The 20,622-nt window shown below is 42.7% G+C and overlaps 1 protein-coding gene across 1 annotated transcript; it reads left to right on the top strand.

Moving 5' to 3' along the window:
• Positions 1-517: 517 nt before the first annotated feature.
• RNF34 (ring finger protein 34) lies at positions 518-19,021 on the top strand. The gene is made up of 6 exons (XM_068562818.1): positions 518-632; positions 12,449-12,667; positions 13,685-14,092; positions 15,532-15,630; positions 15,891-16,092; positions 18,093-19,021. The coding sequence occupies exons 1-6, from the start codon at positions 627-629 to the stop codon at positions 18,281-18,283; spliced, it is 1,125 nt and encodes a 374-aa protein (XP_068418919.1). The 5' UTR covers positions 518-626; the 3' UTR covers positions 18,284-19,021.
• Positions 19,022-20,622: the final 1,601 nt, after the last annotated feature.

Raw genomic sequence — 20,622 nt, 5'->3', positions numbered from 1 at the left:
CCTTGCGTGCGCAGCTGTCACTGCTTATTGGATTCTCCAGAGAGGAGACCTGAGGTCATTACCGACTGTGAGAGGCTTGAATGTCTGGGGAGGAAATCCGAGGCCCTGCTTTGACCGTTATAGCAAAAAAGTTCCAACCCACCGGCGTTTTCAAATTTACCACGCCCTTTCCCGCCTTCATCTCCAGGGTAACTTGACCACCCAGCCCTAAACCCAAATTTCTGCTGCAGGTTCCTAAGAGGACGCTGACTCCGAGCTCAGCGATCCAGCGGAGAAAACAGCCCGGAGACTCCCGCCACGCCCAGACCCGCCCATCTCTGCTTGGGGCGGAACGGATTCTTTCTCGGCCTTCCAGGCTGCGACGGAGGCCCCGCCCCGTTCCCGCCACTTCATTGGCTTTGGTGACCGGCCCCCCGAGTGTCGGCTCCGGATTGGCCGACTCGGCCGCCGCTCGGCGCTCTTCCCGGGGGCGCGCGGCGGGCGTGACCACGCCCCTTACGTCTGGACGCTGGGTCGCCTCAGGAGGCTCAGTATCGCCGCCCAGAAGGAAGGAGGGCGGTTGTGCTAGGAGCTGCTATGGTGCTGAATTCTCCTGCAGAGCCGACCCAGACGCGGCGGTCGCGGCCATGAAGGTGAGGGGCCGGTGGGGCCGGGCAGTCCCTCCTCTCCTCTCCTATCCGGCCAGTGCGCCCGAAGTGCCTTCCTTTCGCCTCAGCGGTTACCCTGCCGGCACCTCGGAGAGCTCCGCGGAGGGGGTGTCCCCCGCCGGCTTCTGGGGCCCTAACCCGCAGGGCGGATGTCGTGGGCTCCCGGACGTTTCCAACTCCCACAGCGCCTCCGTCAGCTAGCCCGAGGCCGGGGGAGAGGCCGGGCCCGCCCGCACTCACGCCTGGTGGGCCCCTCTCCGCGCTGGGCCCTGTCCGCGTCCTCTGGGGCCGGAGGCAGACCCCCTGGTGCTCGCCTCACCCTCCGTGCCTTTGCACACAGCGTGCCCTCTCCCGCCCCGAGTCCTTGAACTGACCCAAATGTCGGGAGCACCACGGGACTGTCGCAGGACGGAAACTGCAGGACGAAGGGAAAAGGAGTTGTGCGGGGAGTCGTGAGGCTGGGGCCCGGCTAACTGGTTAGAAATGTCTCGGGGCGGGGATCCCACCCTGAAGGATCTGTTTGCAGGCTTAACACTGGGGCCGTGACCTAGAGCTCTTAGCAAACCCGTTGTGTCTCCATCGCCGCTAGGTACGCAGCAAGTAATTTGACAGCTTGAGTCTTCAAGGTGGGTGTGAGAGCGTGGGAGCATCGCTGAGTGAGAAGTTTAAGGAAGAGGGGGGAGGGGGGAGGTTCTGGCCTACTTTGGGGAGCTGATTCTCTCAACTTGATCGCTGAGAGTTCTAAAGAGCTCTGGGTACAACAATCAATTCACGTATTGATTCAAACCAAGTGGGATGAGTCATAAGGTGATACTCTTTCAGACATAGATGATTTCATTAATCTCAGTGAAGAGGTGTGATTGGCGTGAGTAAGAAAAATAACAGAGTGAACTGCTAGCTTAAAACTCTACCTTCACAAAGCCCCAAGAAGATATTTTGTTGAGCATTTCCTATGTGTTAGCTAAGAGGGATATATCATGCGTAGAAGTAATTCAAAATACAATCCCACCCTTTAGGAGTTTGCCAACCAAAAGAGAAGAGACATTCTCAAGAAACCACATGATGAGGCAGAATTTGATGTAAGGTATCAAAAAAATACAAAACCCTCAGGAGCAAGAAAGGATTTTTTCTGGCTGTAGGAAGCAAGGAAGATTTTTGGAATAGGTAACTTCTGAACTGGGTTTAAAGTATGAGGATATTCAAAGAGCTTACTTTTTAACTTCCCAGTTCAGCTGTAAAATATTTCAACTTAGAATACCTCTTAAAATATCTAAAACTAGCTTTCTTTCCTGAAAACCATCATCACGCTCTGTGTTAAGATCCAAAAACAAATAAGGGATCTTTATACATAATGCCTCAAAGAATGTCAGTACCTTTATTAGTAAATATTAAATTTGTGACCCATCAAGAAACAAGGTGTAGAAGGAGAGAGAGAATTAGGGGCAAGTACAGTGTTGAAATTTTTTCAGAAGTGTTTTTGAATTTAGGTGGAGGATACTGCTTTCTGAGTTGAAATTTTAGAAACAAAGTTGGATGGGATTTGAAAATATAAAAAGGTATATTTTATGAAACAAAATGCAGACCTAAATAGACATCAGTCTGAACAAGATGACAATTATGAAGATACTGCTTTTCATTTAAGTTTTTGTGAAAACTGGATTCACAAAATTTAGGATTGGGGCTATTTATTAACTTTGTTTCATATTGAAATTGTCTAATTTTGCAGTATCTATAGATTTCTGGGCAGGGGCATTGATTCCTGATGTCATGGAATTCTAACATGTGAATGTTCATCTAAGCAAGTATTAAAATTAAATTAAAATTAAAATTTCAGTGGAATTAAAATTAATTTAAAAGCCAAGCAATCAGATAAGTACATCTTCACACAAACCCAGGAGCAGGAGCTGATTTTAGTATATGTGTAGAATGGGTATTTTCTTTACTTTCTTTCTTTAATTTTTTTTGTCTTTTTTTGTTATTGTTTAGAAACTGTTGTTTTGAAATAGGTTTGTCTCAAAGATTCAAGTAACCGTTTTACCTTAGAGTAGCATCTAATTAACTTCCTATAACGGATTTAAAAAAAAATCCAAATTAGTGTCTTATGTTAATTTGATTTAACCTTCTTCCTGTTTTCCCATATTTATATTGATCTCACCCTTAATTGTACTAATCATGTTCATTCTTCCAAGCTCAAAACGAGACATCAAGAAGAAAGTAATCTGTTTAACATAATTTCCTTATCCTTTTTTTTTTTTTTCTCTTTTCTCTGAAAGGTGGGGGAGTGATGCTAAGGGTCAAGTATACTGTTTTGTTTTTAAATTTTATTTATTTATTTTTGGCTGCATTGGGTCTTTGTTGCTGTGCGCAGGCTTTCTCTAGTTGCGGCGAGCAGGGGCTCTTCTTCGTTGCGGCGTGCGGGCTTCAGTAGTTGTGGCACATGGGCTCAGTAGTTGTGGTGCACGGGCTTAGTTGCTCCGCGGCATGTGGGATCTTCCCAGACCGTGGATCGAACCCGTGTCCCTTGCATTGGCAGGCGGATTCTTAACCACTGCGCTGCCAGGGAAGCCCCAAGTACACTGTTTTTTGTTTGTTTGTTTGTTTTAAGAAAAGAAAACAAAACCCGAACATGAAGAAGATAACATTTATGATCTCCAGAACACGTTATTTGTAAAAATCAATCAATTTGGCCAAATGTCTTACCTAAAAATATTACATTTTTAAGATTAGCATTTGTTTTTGCATCCTGCTTAATGTCCAAATGGTATGAGAGAAAGAACTTAGGACGTAGAATTTCCTCCTTTGTGGTATATAGCCTGATATTTAGTCATTAAGATCGCAGAGTTCCTGGTGTATTATATTTCAGTTGAAGCAGCAGTTTCAGTAAGAAATCCTTTCCCTTTTTAAGGAACTGTTGCTCCAGTGGCTCTAAATAGGGTAAAGATTTTTGCTTATTATCTTAATCGTTTCTTCTGGTTTGCTTTAATTTCTGTAGGGAAGTTTAACCTAATTGAAATTTAAACTGTAAAACTTACTCTCTTATATCACTGGTACTGAGATTTGAAACATCTTTTCATATTGTTTAACACAAGGACATTGAGTTTTAGCAAACTGAAGGTTGTTCAGAGTTTAAAGACAAAGCTTGTGGTGATTGAGTTCTCTGAAGAAGCTTCCACTGGTGGAAGAACTGAATCCCTGCCTGGTCCTTGCAGCTTCTTACAGCATCCAAGAAAATTAATGTTCTTGAAATTGAAACTTCTAGGTTTATCCTTAAAATAACTGTGTAAAATATTACCGTATTTAATTTAGAGTTGAGGCAAGCAACTCTTAGGAGCTGGCATTATGATTACTGCTGTTTACCTAGTTTAATCAAAAGCAAATGATTTAGACTATGATCATTTAGTTTTTTGCTGTTTTCAAACCCATCAACTTCCCTACTCCCCCTTCTCTCTCTCTCTCTCTCTCTCTCTCTCTCTCTCTCTCTCTCTCTCTCTCTCTGGCTGCAACTTAATCTTCATGGAAATCACTATAGCTTCTCTTAGTCTTCATTCTAGTTTGCCTGGCTACTATTACATTTGGTGGAATCATTAAAAGGGATCACATCCTGATGTAGTTTAGAATAGGATTCAAAGTTTGTAGTAAACTTTTTGTTAATTCTGTAAGTTGAGCATTTTGGAAGTCTCCCCGCCCCAACCCCCAGATATTCTAAAAAGCACATTAGATCTCACACAGACACACACACGCACAATCAAAGACAGCTGAACCTTGAGCCATTTGAAAACTGGCACTCTGCCAAAAAGAAGGCTGGGCTACTGCTCTTGCAAAGAAAGAACACATTCCCTCTTGCTTTTGTTGACTGAAATGATGATTCAGAATGGGCCTCTATTGTGTGAATCTGACCGAGGAACCCAAGAGAGTGCTTAAAAAATTGGTGGTCTGCTATTGTGGAAATAAGTGTCACAGCACTGGAAACTGTCAGTCCCACTCTCCTGCAAAGTGTTTACATTTGTGGGTCACAGCCCCCTCCCCTCCTCTATACTCCTACAGAGGGGAGGGAATTTCTAATTCATTCTTTAGGAAGGAACAATACAGGAGGAACACGTTCAGCCTTTCTGCTACTAGAGAATGAAGAGGAACTTTTATGTTGGTGATTTTAGCAAAGGAGCTGAACATGCTTGCCTCAGTACTTTCCTGGGACCTTCTCAGATCTATCTTCCTGTGGGTAGGGAAGGGACTCTGGTCAACTAGATGGTAAGCTGCTGTTGGTCAGCTGTGCTGGTGGCTGGGTGGCATGTTATCAAGACCAGTTGGCTGCAGACCTAAAGGCATGTTCTCCAATTGGTGTTACCAGTAAAAAAGCAAATATTTAAATTTCTGTTTGTCTTATTTCTTTACTCAGTTTTAAAATGGGAGTGAGAAAAAAAGGTAGTGTTATTGGCTCCCTAAAATCTTGGTGCACTGTCTTTGAAAAAAACATGAGAACTGGCATTGGATACCAGAATAACATGAAGAGATCTAGGTGTCTGGGGCAGTCCAAACAGGAGGCTTTAGAATTTAATTTCTTACTGTGGGCCATGTAAGTTTTTAATATGAGATCTGGTTCTTAATTGATGCCAGGCAGGCCATGGTTCCATGGCTAATCTACTCAGGAACAATTTTAGTCTGAGAGGGTGTGTAGGAAAGGGATTAGGTTTATCAAAAAGTCATTTATCTTCAGTAGTCATTGATGGCTAGAAAGTCAACTACAAACACAGCTAAATTCTCTGAACTAGGAGTTTTGTATCAGACGTTAAGTAGATGGTTGCCTTATTCGGTTATTCTCTATGTTGTTTTTGAACTATATTCATGGTCAAGAGGGGAAATGTAGCCATCTTTACATCCTTCTCACCTCTTAGATTCATGTGGTTTAGTCTGTAGAGTCCTGCTGTCAACCATGGTCCCAAGTAGGGTTTAGAATTGTTAGTCACATAAGCCCAGGTCATAGCAGAGATCCAGACTTTGGCTTTATTCGTGGAAGGGTAGTAGATTTTTTTTTTTTTTTTTTTTTTTTACAAAGCAAGCAACTGAAAGATGGATGGCGACCTTTATATAAGTAATACACCTCTTTCGAAGTGAGGCATAGCAACAACTCAGTGAATTTACTGCAAATCCAAAAACCAAAGGGCTGTGGTTTGTGTACTGTCTGCCTAGGAATTGGATTCACCCAGAAAATTTAGGAGGAAATGGAGTAGTTTGGAAAATATGCTTCAATCTTACTATCAAAAGGTGAGCAGAGTGTGAATAAAAGAAAAATAACGGAATGCAGGCTGATTAAACTGGCGGAAGATCTTAGAGGATAGGGACGACGGAAGTAGAGAGAACATGAACTTGGGTCTCTAAAGCTTTTAAGGGGAGGGTGCAAAAAGGGGAAGCTTTTTGGTTATGACCCTACCAGGTATGGTAACTGGGCTCTAAGGAAATATAACAAAGACAGAGAGTCAAGAGCTCAGAATAAATTCATGTTCGCCTCCCCGCCCCTTTCCCAAGAGCACACATTCAATAAACTTGGGAAAATGCTCTCTTAAATTGTTCCCTAATTGCTTTTGTAGATTCTGTCACTTGAAAAATGGGACTGTTATATCAAGTATTAACAGAAATTTGGATAGATTTGAGAGGAGAAAGGTCAGTATAGGACACTTCAAGCATTATTAGGTGAAGGGCAAGGTAATAGTCCTTAGCTAGGGATCCCCTGTGCCCTGAGGGGACACACAGAAGAAATTCAGGCAATTGGGACTTTAAGGGAAAGTGCAAGAAGATGAAACATACTAACGGGAGGCAGGGAGATGGACCCTAAGTTTGGAAGATTCATCTTCTGGGTGGATTCTTCAACTTGGAGGTGAAGAAGGACAAAAATAGTTTGCCAAATGGCTTTTTGACAGACCCAGAAATCACTGTCTTTCTCCCAGTATTGGAGAGTTCACCCAAGCAAATATGTAGAGGAATAAGTTAGGAAGTAAGAAATCTGGGCCAAAAAGCAAAGAGCAAATAAAATGAAGGAGGGCACCAAATTTCAGCTTAACTTGCAGGCTAATATGTGGTAAAGGAAAGGAACTGATTGGGGACTTCCCTGGCGGTCTAGTGGTTAAGACTCCGAGCTTCCACTGCAGGAAGGTTCGATCCCTGGTCGGGGAACTAAAACATGCGCGTGTGGTGCGGCCAAAAACATTAAAAAAAAAAAAAGTTCTTTTAAAAAAAGGAAAGGAACTGATTTAAGAATCAGATTAAATTGTTAAAAACTCAGCTGAGGCTTTTCTGAGCTAATCCTTTCTGAAAGGATTAGGGGAAACCAGAGTGGGAAAGGAAACACTAGAGGCAAATCCCACTACTTAGGGATGGGGGTGTGAAGGGGCGGTATGTACACAGGTAGTGAGGAGCACGTGGCGGAGATGTTGGTCCTAGAACTCTAGAGGCACAGGCTTCAGAAGTAACCACAGCCCCTTCCATTAGGGAATCTGAGTGATTCTCCAGCTGAAATGATGTAGGCAGAAAGGAGAAATCCCCTAGACCGAGCAGGTGTTAACCTTTTAACCTTGACTGTACATTCACATCACATGGGGAATTAAAAAAAATTCTGACGCCCAGGTTGTACCCCAGACCTGTTAAATCAGAATCTTGGGGCTGGGACTCAGGCACCAGTATTTTTTAAGGCTCTCCTGGTGAGTCCGACCACTGTCTCTTTCTTTTTTTTTTTTTTTTCCGGCTGTGTTGGATCTCCGTTGCTGCGCGTGGGCTTTCTCTGGTTGTGGCGAGCAGGGACTACTCTTCGTTGAGGTGTGCAGGCTTCTCACTGTGGTGGCTTCTCTTGTTGCAGAGATGGGCTCTAGGTGCACGGGCTTCAGTAGTTGTGGCTCGCGGGCTCTAGAGCACAGGCTCCATAGTTGTGGCTCACGGGCTTAGTTGCTCCACGGCATGTGAGATCTTCCCGGACCAGGGCTCGAACCCGTGTCCCCTGCATTGGCAGACAGATTCTTTTTTTCTTTTTATTTTATATATTTATTTATTTTTGGCTGCGTTGGGTCTTCGTTGCTGTGCGCGGGCTTTCTCTAGTTGCGGCGAGCAGGGGCTACTCTGTTGCGGTGCGTGGGCTTCTCATTGCCGTGGCTTCTCTTGTTGCGGAGCATGGGCTCTAGGTGCACGGGCTTCAGTAGTTGTGGCGCACGGGCTCTAGAGCGCAGGCTCAGTAGTTGTGGCGCACAGGCTTAGTTGCTCCGTGGCATGTGGGATCTTCCTGGACCAGGGCTTGAACCTGTGTCCCCTGCATTGGCAGGCGGATTCTTAACCATTGCGCCACCAGGGAAGTCCAACCACTGTCTTAAGGGCAGTTTCACAGGCCTAGGCAGCTCCTTAGCAAGAGGCAGTGACAGCAGCCGCTGTGGTGCAGGACTAAAAATACATGCTCCGAAGTTGGGGAGGTCGAATCACTAAAGAGATCACCTTCATTTCAGCACTGGGGTGCCAGAAAACAGTCTTACTAGGGGAATGGAAATTAAGTTTTTAAAATATGCTGGATGGGAAAGAAAGGTACATCGAATAAAACTGGTGACTGGGGCTTCCACTTTGAAATTTCTGAACTCTTTCAAGAAAGGCTGGAGTGTTGCAAATGCTACTGTCAGAGGGTGACAGTATACACAGGTGGATTTACCCTTCAGTATGATGCTAGGAATATTCTCTTATTGGGAGATTATTCTCTTATTGGGAGATTTTGTCCAAAATTAAATTTACAGGACTAATGAGGCTGAAACAGATTTTTCAGTGTTTCTTTTTTCCCTCTGTTATGGTCTCTGGCTGATTTGTACCAAATATTAGGTTATACAACATGTTTTTGCCTGGGACAACACTTTGGGAGTTGACTTGGGCTTTGTTTTTTAATTTTTATTTTATAATGAAATGGCTGAAAGAAGATGGAAGCATTCTTTTCATTATTTTCCCTTCTGGGGAATGAAGAGGAAATTCCCTCCCCTTTATAGAAACATGAGGAATTAGATGAAATAGTTACCCTCCAATATTGATGTCTACAAAGAGATACACTTGTTTTCCCAAAACAAATCCTTCTATTCCCTTCACCAGAGCTGTGTATATTTTCAGTCTAGAATTTTAATGATCATACTCATTAACATGGTTTGAAAATTTGTATCCTTCCTTAACTCTCATTGTAAAACTGATTTCTGAGAGAAAGAACAAAATGTGTAACAGTGCTGCTTTTGAAAGGGAGTATCATTTGAGATTTTTGGCCTGCTAGGTTAGAATATTTTTTACCTTTATTACTCTTTATCTACAAGACACAACTTGAACTTAAAATTTATGTTCAAAAACGAACAAAAAATTTAATTATGTTGCCTTTAAAGAGGTAACATAAACCTTTTACACAGTTATTTTACTTATTAGTCATAATTATGGAACTAGATGCTGTGGAGGAAAGAAGTTCTGTCCACAAGGAACTTTCACTGAAGTTGAGGAGACAACATCACCCAGGCATCAAAAGGGGGATAAAAGCTAAAAGCAATTTAATTGTTTAGTAGCTAGGTCAGCAGGAAGCTGAAGCTTCTCAAAAACTATACTTCTTTAAACTCCTGGAATGAAAAAAGTTTCTCCTGGTGGTACTTTCTGTAGTTGAGGTATTCCCAAAAAAGTATTATGCTCAAATTGAATTTTTAAAAACATTCTCAGTTGTTTTAAGAACTCACTGTTTAAAGCACTGCGGATGATTAATTTTTTTAAAAAATGGCACTGCGGATGAATCCTTTGCTAAGAGAACACTCACTTTAAATGAACTATTAGTAAATCTGGATTTTAAAAAATAAATTTATTTTATTTATTTTGTTTTTGGCTGCGTTGGGTCTTCGTTGCTGCGCGCGGGCTTTCTCTAGTTGCGGTGAGCGGGGGCTACTCTTCGTTGTGGTGCGCGGGCTTCTCGTTGTGGTGGCTTCTCTTGTTGCGGAGCCGGACTCTAGGCACCCGGGCTTCAGTAGTTGTGGCTCGCGGGCTCCAGAGCACAGGCTCAATAGTTGTGGCGCACGGGCTTAGTTGCTCCATAGCATGTGGGACTTTCCCGGACCAGGGCTTGAATTTGTGTCCCCTGCATTGGCAGGCGGATTCTTAACCACTGCGCCACCAGGGAAGCCCCTAAATCTGGATTTTTATGCCTTTATGTTTAAACAAACCATGGCTTAGACCCTGAGGTATATATTTATTTAAAGGTATAAACTATTAATAATAACCTGACTTTTAAAGACATCACTATTTCTTGAGAATTACAGGGTTTGAAGCCATGTAATACTTAAGTCAGTGACTCTGATGCTTAAGACTGTTTGAACCTATATTGTGGTTTCATATTACTTTACCTTCTCCTTTCCCTATATTTAATATAGCATATTACTTCTGGGTGGTAGCAAGAATGGCCTGATCCTTCTATACCATTCCAAATAGACTTTTTTTTTTTTTGGCCGCGCCACGCGGCCTGTGGGACCTTAGTTCCCCGACCGGGGATCAAACCTGCACCCCCTGCAGTGGAAGCATGGAGTTTTAACCGTTGGACTGCCAGGGAAGTCCCTCCAAATAGCCTTTTTTTTCTTTCTTTTTTTTTTTTTTTTTTTAATTTTTATTTATTTATTTATTTATTTATTTTTGCTGTGTTGGGTCTTCGTTTCTGTGCGAGGGCTTTCTCTAGTTGCGGCAAGTGGGGGCCACTCTTCATCGCGGTGCGCGGGCCTCTCACTATCGCGGCCTCTCTGGCTGCGGAGCACAGGCTCCAGATGCGCAGGCTCAGTAGTTGTGGCTCACGGGCCTAGCCGCTCCGCGGCATGTGGAATCTTCCCAGACCAGGGCTCGAACCCATGTCCTCTGCATTGGCAGGCAGATTCTCAACCACTGCGCCACCTGGGAAGCCCCGTTTTTTTTTTTTTTCTTTTTTAAAGAACTTGAGCTTTATGTATTTTTTTAAAAAAATAAATTAATTTATTTTTGGCTGCGTTGGGTCTTCGTTGCTGCGCGCGGGCTTTCACTAGTTGTGGAGCGGGGGCTACTCTTCGTGGTGGGGCGCAGGCTTCTCATTGCGGTGGCTTCTCTTGTTGTGGAGCACAGGCTCTAGGCACGCGGGCTTCAGTAGTTGTGGCTCGCAGGCTCAGTAGCTGTGGCTTGCGGGCCCTAGAGCGCAGTCTCAGTAGTTGTGGCACACGGGCTTAGTTGCTCCGCGGAATGTGGGATCTTACTGAACCACGGCTCGAACCCGTGTCCCCTGCATTGGCAGGAGGATTCTTAGCCACTGCGCCACCAGGGAAGTCCCATTATTATTATTTTTTGATGTGGACCATCTCCAAAGTCTTTACTGAATTTGCTACAACATTGCTCCTGCTTCATGCCTTGGTCCCTTGGCCAAAAGGCATGTGGGATCCCAGCTCCCCAGCCAGGAATCGAACCCGCACCCCCCCCGCACTGGAAGGCGAAGTCTCAACCACTGGACCGCCAGGGAAGTCCCTCCAAATAGCCTTTTAAAGTTGTTTAAAAAAAAAATTGTTTTAAGAGCTCATTGGACAAGCAGTAAATGTTTGACAGAATTAGATAATAAAATAAATGGAACAGTGCCTTTGTTATGCCCTTTTAACTAATAGGACCTCACCTACCTGGACTTCCATTACTTATCACATTATCTAGAGTCTAGAATATGCTTAAGAATTAGGACAAGGGGCAAAAGCTCATTGGTTCCAAACAGTGTAGCTTTATATTTTAAGCATGGGAAAATGCCTTGAGCCCTCACTGAAAATGTATTTTTATATACGCTTCTAACAAGCTTGGTTATCAGGTTTCTGAATGCAGTAAAAAAGGAGAGACAGGTTGCTAGAGGTAGATATAGTGATAGCAGTGGTGATTCACAGAAAGGGAAGAGATGAGAGAAAAAAACATAAAAGGCAGCATATTAGTTTCAAGCCACTTAGTGGAGTGGCAAATAGCCCTTACACCTCAAAACGCATTATGATTATCAAGTCATCAAAAATTGTGTTCAGTATTCTCAGTTTGCTTTTTAAAAATATTTTCCTTAATGTTAAATTAATATATTCCTTATAAAGATTTGGAAAGCAGGGGAAAACTCCAGAAAACAAATTATACGAGATATACATGAAAACCTAGAGAGCACTTCAGTTGGCATTTTGATGTTTTCCCAGTCATTTTTAAAAAATCAAAAAAGTTTTCACATGCCATAGTTTATTATGCCCAGATATAAATAAGAGGACAGAAGTTTAATGAAATTAAGTAATTTGAATTTATATTCTTTCTGCTAAATGATAGCTGGGAAAATCTGACTCAGCCTATAGAACAGTGCTGTAGTCACCAGTCTAAGGTTGCCAGATAGAATACAAGACCCTCAGTTAAATTTGAATTTCAGATAAATAATGAACAGCTTTTTTTGGTGTAAGCATATCCCAAATATTGCACAGCACTTACTTCTATCTAGTCATTTTTCTTCTGTGTGCATGCACGTGTATCTCTAAGCGTATGTGTGTTTTTTGTTGTTTTTCTACGAAATTGGGTTCATGTTGTATCTTCTCCTTTTGTTAACAATATATCATGAGTATCACCAAAGCCAAATATTCTTTGTAAATACCAGAAAATTATCCACTTCCAAATAGCTTAAAATTTTGATGCTTAAAAGAATAATCTCGAAATTATTTAGGGCAAACGTGCCTCTCCAGAATGGCATTCCCCGAGAATCCCAGAGAGCCCAGGTTCCAATCAGCTTTAAACTGGTGCCTATTTTTGTTCCTTTTCAGGCGGGTGCCACGTCTATGTGGGCTTCGTGCTGTGGGCTGCTGAATGAAGTCATGGGGACTGGAGCTGTCAGGGGCCAGCAGTCAGGATTTGCAGGAGGCACTGGTCCATTCAGATTTACACCAAACTCTGATTTTTCCACTTACCCACCAGCACCTACAGAAGGGCCTAATATAGTTTGCAAAGCCTGTGGACTTTCATTTTCAGTCTTTAGAAAGAAGGTGAGTTGGATGAAATGTTACATACAAAAAAACACATGTATCAGAATTCTTGATTGTGTGTTATTTTGAGTACTAATGAATATTCATTTCTTCTTATACAAATACCAGAAAGTTAGTCCTAATAACCATTTCCCATTTAGAAAAGTACTGAGTTGCAGAGACTGTATCACTGCTCAGGTTTTCTGACTAGACATTGTCACTTCTCATGTTGCTCAGCCATCCTTTCTCCTGGACTCTGACCTGTTCATACACTTTGATTCTTATGTTCTGAAGCAAGAGATTTAATTAGTCTGCAATTTTGTTAAGAGAAGATTTACTATAACTTTGATCTCAAGTTTCAAAAAATGTATCCCCACCCACATTAACTCAAGTGAAGAAATGAGTATATTAACATTAGCTACTGTTTAAAGATTCAACATGCAAAATAACAGCTAAAACCGTTATTTTCTTTAGGACAGAAAGTTGTTCTTTCTGAGAACCATCATATTGCTGGGCCATCTCCCAGGCTTGTCAATTCAGTCCTTTGAAATACTTAACAAACAAGGTGTTAGCTTGTGGGAACAACGCCCGTGTCCCCTGCACTGGCAGGCGGATTCTTAACCACTGCGCCACCAGGGAAGCCCGCAGTCCCCCTTCTCTTTAAATGGGGTAATTTTCACATAGGCAAAGGGCAGGAAGAGAGTTTGTGGTTGTGCTTTCTGCTCCATGTGGTTCAAGTCAGCTCTGTTTTGCTAATTACGTTTGCCCAAAGGGGTGGAAAGGTTTTAATTCATTAACACAGAGTATGTTTTTCTTAAAGGTCTGTATTTGAACTTCTGTGAATCCAAACTGCCTCAGCAGTGACTGTTTTGATTTTCACCGCTTTTAGAACACGAAAATGCCCATGGGTCTGGTGCCATGGGGGACTTCATAAGAACTAAAATTTAATTTTAATAGAAGGCAAAAGGAAAACTAGTGCTTTCACAATGGCTTATATCTGGCTGTCATTAAATGCTTCTTTCCTGTCTGTTTCTTCAGCATGTATGTTGTGACTGCAAGAAAGATTTTTGCTCCGTTTGTTCGATCTTACAAGAAAATCTCCGTAGATGTTCCACTTGTCACTTATTACAAGAGACAGCCTTTCAGCGCCCTCAGTTAATGCGACTGAAGGTGAAGGATCTACGGCAGTATCTCATTCTTAGAAACATACCGATCGATACCTGTCGAGAGAAAGAAGACTTGGTAGATCTGGTACTGTGTCACCGTGGGCTGGGCTCTGAGGACAACCTGGACACGAGCAGTCTGAATTCCTCAAGGTCCCAGACTTCTAGTTTTTTTACACATTCATTTTTTTCAAACTATACAGCCCCATCTGCTACCGTGTCTTCCTTTCAGGGAGAGCTTATGGGTGGAGACCGGACCTTAGGATCTGGAGTACTGGCACAGGTACGAGGGTGTAATTACCCTGAGGGCCTGGCATGTTGTCTGCTTTCGGCCAATATGGAGGGGGCTTTAGGGCTGAAGACTCCTTGCTGAGCCGGGGTTCCACGTGCTGCTGAACTCTGCACTTGCAGGCTCTCCTGATGTGAGGCTCCAAGCTCAGATGCTGCCTGAAGGGCCCAAAAAGAGCTCATCAGTCTCTTGACCTTAGTTACCTCAGTTTCCCTATCTTATATAGTTAAATACTAGCTGTCGAAATAATGACTGTCAAATGTAGCATATAAACGTTTGCAGGACTGTTTGTGTGTCAGTGACCATGGAAACTATAAGTTAACCTAATGCCCAGTTGCCTTGCTACCGTAAAATTGTTCTAATTTAGATATTGGGAAACAGCCATCTGAATTAGTGACAGGATATGGTTATTTACTCATTGCAAAGAAACGCCAGTGCAGAATGTTGTCCCAGTGAGGTCCTTGGGCATACTAATTGAATAACATGCCAAGTCTTGTAATTAATACTCAATTTGTATATATGAATGATTCTAAAATGCTGAAAGAATTGTTTTGAACATTTATTTCCACATTTAATTTTCTCCTCTGAGGAAAGAGGTTAGAAGCAGAGGGAAATGTGGTCTAGTTGCTTTCTAAATAGTCATCAATTAGATAAGCCCAAGCTAGGAGTTTTATTATTTTCCCAAATGGCAGCTGGCATAATTATGATGCAAAGATAAGACACATCTGACTTTTGTGTCACTTTTGGGTATATGACACCACTTGGGAGATGTGGGTCTTTGGATGATACAATATGGTGTTTGTGAACTAGTGGGGTAGAATACTTTAAATTGGGCATTGTCCTAGGCTTTCTGTTCTCCTTAAAGAAAAGAGTATCTGATGGTTGAGGAATTTCTGAAAACTAGAAATAGCATCAACCATCAGTGAATTAGTCTAGAAAGCATCGTTTGGAATTAGAATGTCTAAGCATGAGGTAGTAGGATTGAGATCTTTGAAATCGAATACCCTTGACACTAGGGCTGATCTTAGAGCTTTAGTTTCTACCTGCATCTTAGAGGCTCCAGTTAAACCAGCCAGCTGCAGGTCCTTTGCTAAGGACACAGTGCAATTCCATACACTTTTGGCTTTGACATTCTGTGATGGGACCTTCTTAACTTCTGGGGAGTTAATACTATGGTTAGATTTGACAAATTCACACACACATAGGAATTTGACTTTTGAGATAACTATGGAAGGTAAATTGTTTATGGAATCATGTGGTGCCCAACTCCTTGGGAGGGGCAGCAGCACTCAGGATCCTAGGAAGGTGTGGAGTATGCCAGGCATTAGGGTCATTCTTGGGGAGGATCTATTGGAAGGGTTTTCTCCAGTGATAAATATGGGTTGGTGCCATTAGGAAAATGATTCCTGACCTAATATGCATTATGTGTGCAGGTGCGAAGTGAAATAGCTTCAGCAAACACAGAAGATGATGAAGAAGATGACAATGATGACGACGACGATGACGAGGATGAAGAAAACTTGGAGGAGCGGGTGAGACTGCCTATAAAATTTGGTTTCCCTGACACGTCACCTTGGTAGGCAGGGAAAATGCCCATGTGGACTGTCGCTAGATTAGCACAGGATGTTTCTTCTGGTTTGAATGCAGCACAATATATAAAACACTTCAAGAACCGGTGGGAAGTCTGGGGAGAATATCCAGGGCCAGTGATGACTGTAGGGTGAAGGCAGCATGCTATTTTCCTTGCTGGATTTGCAGGAACAGAGGTAATGGACACACTCTGTGATTTCAGACATCTGGCCTCGCTAAGAAGAGAGTGAGAGCTTCTCTGTCTGACCTGTCAAGCCTTGAAGACGTGGAAGGGATGAGTGTGCGCCAGCTCAAGGAAATCCTGGCTCGGAATTTTGTCAACTATTCTGGCTGTTGTGAAAAATGGGAGCTAGTAGAGAAAGTAAACCGGTTATACAAAGAGAATGAAGAAAATCAAAAGTCATGTAGGTTTATTTTTCCTTTGTTTCCCTGTAGTAGCTTTCTTTAGGCCTTTAAAAACTGGCCTGTTTCTGTCAGTTAAGTCCACTTTATTTTTGAGAAACCTATGTATCCTTTTATTGAGTATGAATTAGTTATATAAACCTGCTTATAGATCTGTTAAGCAGTAAGTTCATTATGTGATGTTGGCTTTGAGATCACCATTGCCAATGAGTTAGATAATCTTTTGTTCAGTCTGGTTTTTCTGGTCATAATTTGTTAGAACTCTAATGAAACTCCTTGTATCTAAAAAAGGCTTGTTTTCTCACTAACCTGTCTGGCAGGCCAGTACTTAGGATTTAAAAGCTACCATTGAGATAATCAAACAGTGGGGGGAAAAAATTCCCTAGAGCCAAGATGTTAAGTAGTTCTTAACATCAAGTATCAGTAGGTTTCTTTGTTAAGTCACGAAAAGCTAAGGTTAAGAACTTCTGAACTATTTATTGATGGAGCATGGAGCAGAAATCCTCAGCTGGTAACAGGGCCAAGCCACAGAGCATTTATAGGCAAGAAAAAAGAATTCAGTGGTGTTCAGACTGACAAATATTATGTTCTTATCTAGAAAACAGTCCTCCCATCATTAACGTGTATCATCTTGAGTTTTTTTCTTTAAAACCTGGTTATAATACAGCATTTGTTGATAAACAGGTTTATGCCCAGAATATGCAGATAGTATTTTGGCACACCTATTTCTTTTCTTTCTTTTTTTAAAAAATATATTTATTTTGGCTACGTTGGGTCTTTGTTGCTGTGCACGGGCTTTCACTAGTTGCGGTGCGCGGGCTTCTCACTGTGGTGGCTTCTCTTGTTGCAGAGCACGGGCTCTAGGTACGTGGGCTTCAGTAGTTGTGGCTCGCGGGCTCTAGAGCACAGGCTCAGTAGTTGTGGCACACGGGCTTAGTTGCTCCGAGGCATGTGGGATCCTCCTGGACCAGGGCTCAAACCCGTGTCCCCTGCATTGGCAGGCGGATTCTTAACCACTGCGCCACCAAGGAAGTCCCACACCTACTTCAAAGATGATGCAACAGTAGCAGATACAGGCATCTTAATCATTGGAGCCTACAGAGGCTCATCTCTTATCTTATTCATGGATCCTTTCTCCCCACTTTCCAGTAATGGTATGGGCCATGAACTAGGACCCCAGATGACAAGATTCTCTTGACACGACAGTGTTTATTTCCTTAAATCCAGGGACTGTTGGCTTTTCAAGCTTGAATTCCTGTTTGGTTCTTTCTAACCTTCTTCATGATTCCCATTAATCCCTTCTGTGACCTGTAGAAAGGGAAGCCTCACTGTCCATAGCTCTATGGCCAAATCTCAGGCTGCAATGAACTTTTTAAACTCATTCTGAACCTTTCTTATTCAGAACCAGAACGTCCCATGCCTTTTGAGTTAGACAAACTCCCAACAGTACCATCGTAGCCAGAAACACAGATGAATTTTGAGATGATTCCAAGGCTCAGGGGGTGCCGTCCCTCAACTACAGGCTACTTGATGTATGACTCTATAACTTTCCCGTCGGTGTAGAAATAAAGCTCCTCCTCCTACTAAGATGAGGCTCTGGAGCCTGTGACTTTCCCAAGGCCACACAGTTGGGCTGGAAATTCGAATCGTGTTCTGACTCTGAGGCCCATGTGTAGGACAGCCTAGGGCTTCTTCATTTTTATTTATAGAAGCAAGCTATCACAAAAACCTTGTATTATATACAGATGTAAAATAGAATTAAATAGGGGCGGGGGCGGGAAAAAAAACGAATTAAATAGCTAACGTGTTAGGCACTTCATCCCTGGTCCTGAGATAAGTATTTCTCATTTATTCTTCACAAAACCCTACGAGGTGTAATTATTGCCATTTCTAGTGGAAGGAATGGATGTGCCGAGAAGCGGGGACTATTTCTCTTACAGTGGGGTCACTCTGGGTCACTCAGAGGCTGTGCCCGCAGCCCCAGCTCTCTGTTCCCTTTCAGATGGCGAGCGGCTGCAGCTGCAGGACGAGGAGGACGACAGCCTGTGCCGGATCTGCATGGACGCCATCATCGACTGCGTCCTGCTCGAGTGCGGGCACATGGTCACCTGCACCAAGTGCGGCAAGCGCATGAGCGAGTGTCCCATCTGCCGGCAGTACGTGGTGCGCGCTGTGCACGTGTTCAAGTCCTAAAGCCGAGGACCCCCCAAGCTCGATCCCAGACGTTTCAGTGCACAGAAGGGACTGGAAACTTCCTGTTCAAAATTTGAAGCTATTTTTAAAAATTATTTTCACAACTAACTGGGGACGGGAAAGATTCATCCTAAGTTGCAGCAACACTGGTCCATGCCGTATGCCTGTCAGCTGGAGGACTGGCTCAGTTTCCCAGTTTCTGCTGGGCTTCTTCACACATCTCTGATTACTAATCGCTGAAGTCAGACTGCTTATGGCATCAGCTACTGTTCTCTTTGGAGGACATTTATCCTGTTCTCCTATTTCTCCTTCATCCTATTTTTAACTTTAACTACTCAGATGTTTGAAACTTCTGCTCTCTTTGGATGAGGTCACTGTCTGCAAATGGCCGACATGGTACACGCAGAACAGGGGCACCTCTGAATGTTCATTTTATTAGTCATGTATATTTTAAATGCTACTATTTGATGAATGTAATTTTCCACATTGTTGCTATTTCTGCGTTTAAACGTAATTGGGAACAACTGACATTCTATAGTCAACTGCCAGGGCCTGAGACTAAACATGTCCATTTTTGTTCAGGTACAGCTTTTTATAGCAAGGGCTGCATCTAGCTTCCTTCATTAGAGAAGTGTGTGTGTTAAATTCTTTATTAACGTGTAATCAGTTTACACTGTTTTATATAGTGAAAGTGTATTTTCAGTGCTACCCACTAGCTAGTTTGAACTTTAGGAATAAAATTAGGTTTTAAAAAATGCTTTTGTTTACATTTGTCCTGGTCAGTTCCTAATTTACTTCGGTAGAGCATGAATGGGTGTCCAGGCCTGGTCTAGCACATTCTTCATGAGAGAAAGGAGCACCTTCAAAGATGTTGTACCTGTCTACCTTGGCTGCTAATTTACCAGTAAATTTAACTACATGTTTGCCACATACTGTGTGACCAGGTATTGTGCCAGATGCTTTATGGTTACCTCCAGCATTCTGAAATAGATATTGCCTCACGTCACAGATGGGGAACTCGATATCTGAGAAGTTAAAGAACTTGTCGAAAATCTCAGTTAAAAAGTCACCATAGGGAATTCCCTGGCGGTCCAGTGGTTAGGACTCTACGCTCTCACTGCTGAGGGCACTGGTTCAATCCCTGGTCAGGGAACTAAGATCCCATAAGCCGTGTGGTGCAGCCAAAAAAAAAAAAAAAGTCACCACATCAGAATTTGAACCTAGCTCTGATGACAGTGTTTTTTTCTTAACTCTTCTAATACCACAACTGAGAAACCTGAGACATTAGCTTATGCTAAAAGGTTCTTGGGACATTAATGATCTGAAATCTCTTTTCTTTTAGGTCCAGCTCTAATCAGGGTGGTTTTTTGGTTTAGTTGAGACCAACTGTGGATTCATTCCCACGCCTTGTGGGCAGGTATGTTTTTAGGAAACTACGTAACTTCTTGGCTGAGTCCTGTAGGTTTTTTATCTTTTGACTCTGCAGTGGATAACACATGCCTTCAGGTGCTCAGGGTCCAGAAGTCAATCAACAAGACCTGAAAATTACAGCAAAGGAGGTAAACAGTCTTGCCCCGCTGTTCTTAAGGCAGAAAGTTTGGCTAGCTGTGAAAAAAAAGTTGCCTTTCTACGTTTTCTGGTTTTGAGTGTCAGAGCATGTAAATCAAAGCCTTGTGGATATTCTCAAATACCTTCTCCTCTGCTTGCCTGAAGAGCCCAGGGTGGGTACTGGTTACAGTTCACATGGACAGTAAAAGCTCAGCCCCTGCTGAAGCTTTAGGAGCACTTAGTCTGTACTTCTCCTGAGACAGTGAACTCCAGAAGTTCAGCGTTCCCCACAAATCCCTAAATTGGTGGAGAGAAGTCTTCAAATCCAGGCCAGTGGGTGATGGTAAACACACCGAAATAGAAGCTGAGCAGCAGGTGTTGGTGTATCTTAAATTAGAAAATTGAGATTTATTTGCTCATAGTCTCAGCTTAGAACAGCTTGTTTACTGTTTCTTTTAGGACTTATCTATAGTTTCAGGTGTTTGTTTCAGCAATGAACAAAAACTCTTAATGGTGGATCTTCTTAGGTAGCATTTTGAAATAACCTTGGCTCAGTGAGAAGCCAACAAATTTTTAGCCTAATAGGCTCAACACTTAGAATAACTGAATTGCAAGGGACTAACTTATCTGGCAGAGGGCAAACATTCCTCCCTGGAATCTGCATTTTCTAGCTGCATGCCATGCCTCTTTTAATTTTCTGAATAGGTCATCTATCATATGGATAAAATTCTGGAAGTTCACAATGGAATGCAATGATGTCTCTTTGTCCTTGTCCTCACAGGATGGAAGAA

This window comes from Eschrichtius robustus, chromosome 14 (genome assembly GCF_028021215.1).
Source record: "Eschrichtius robustus isolate mEscRob2 chromosome 14, mEscRob2.pri, whole genome shotgun sequence".
NCBI classification, from domain to species: Eukaryota; Metazoa; Chordata; class Mammalia; order Artiodactyla; family Eschrichtiidae; genus Eschrichtius; species Eschrichtius robustus.
Note: the sequence above shows the minus strand (reverse complement) of the source record. Positions and strands in the feature narration are given on the sequence as shown.

Bases quoted from the DNA above. Each gene is read 5' to 3' on its own strand.
- RNF34 (XM_068562818.1), top strand. The intron at 12,668-13,684 runs GTGAGTTGGATG...CTGTTTCTTCAG, and splicing joins TTTCAGTCTTTAGAAAGAAG to CATGTATGTTGTGACTGCAA. The intron at 16,093-18,092 runs GTAGGTTTATTT...GTTCCCTTTCAG, and splicing joins TGAAGAAAATCAAAAGTCAT to ATGGCGAGCGGCTGCAGCTG.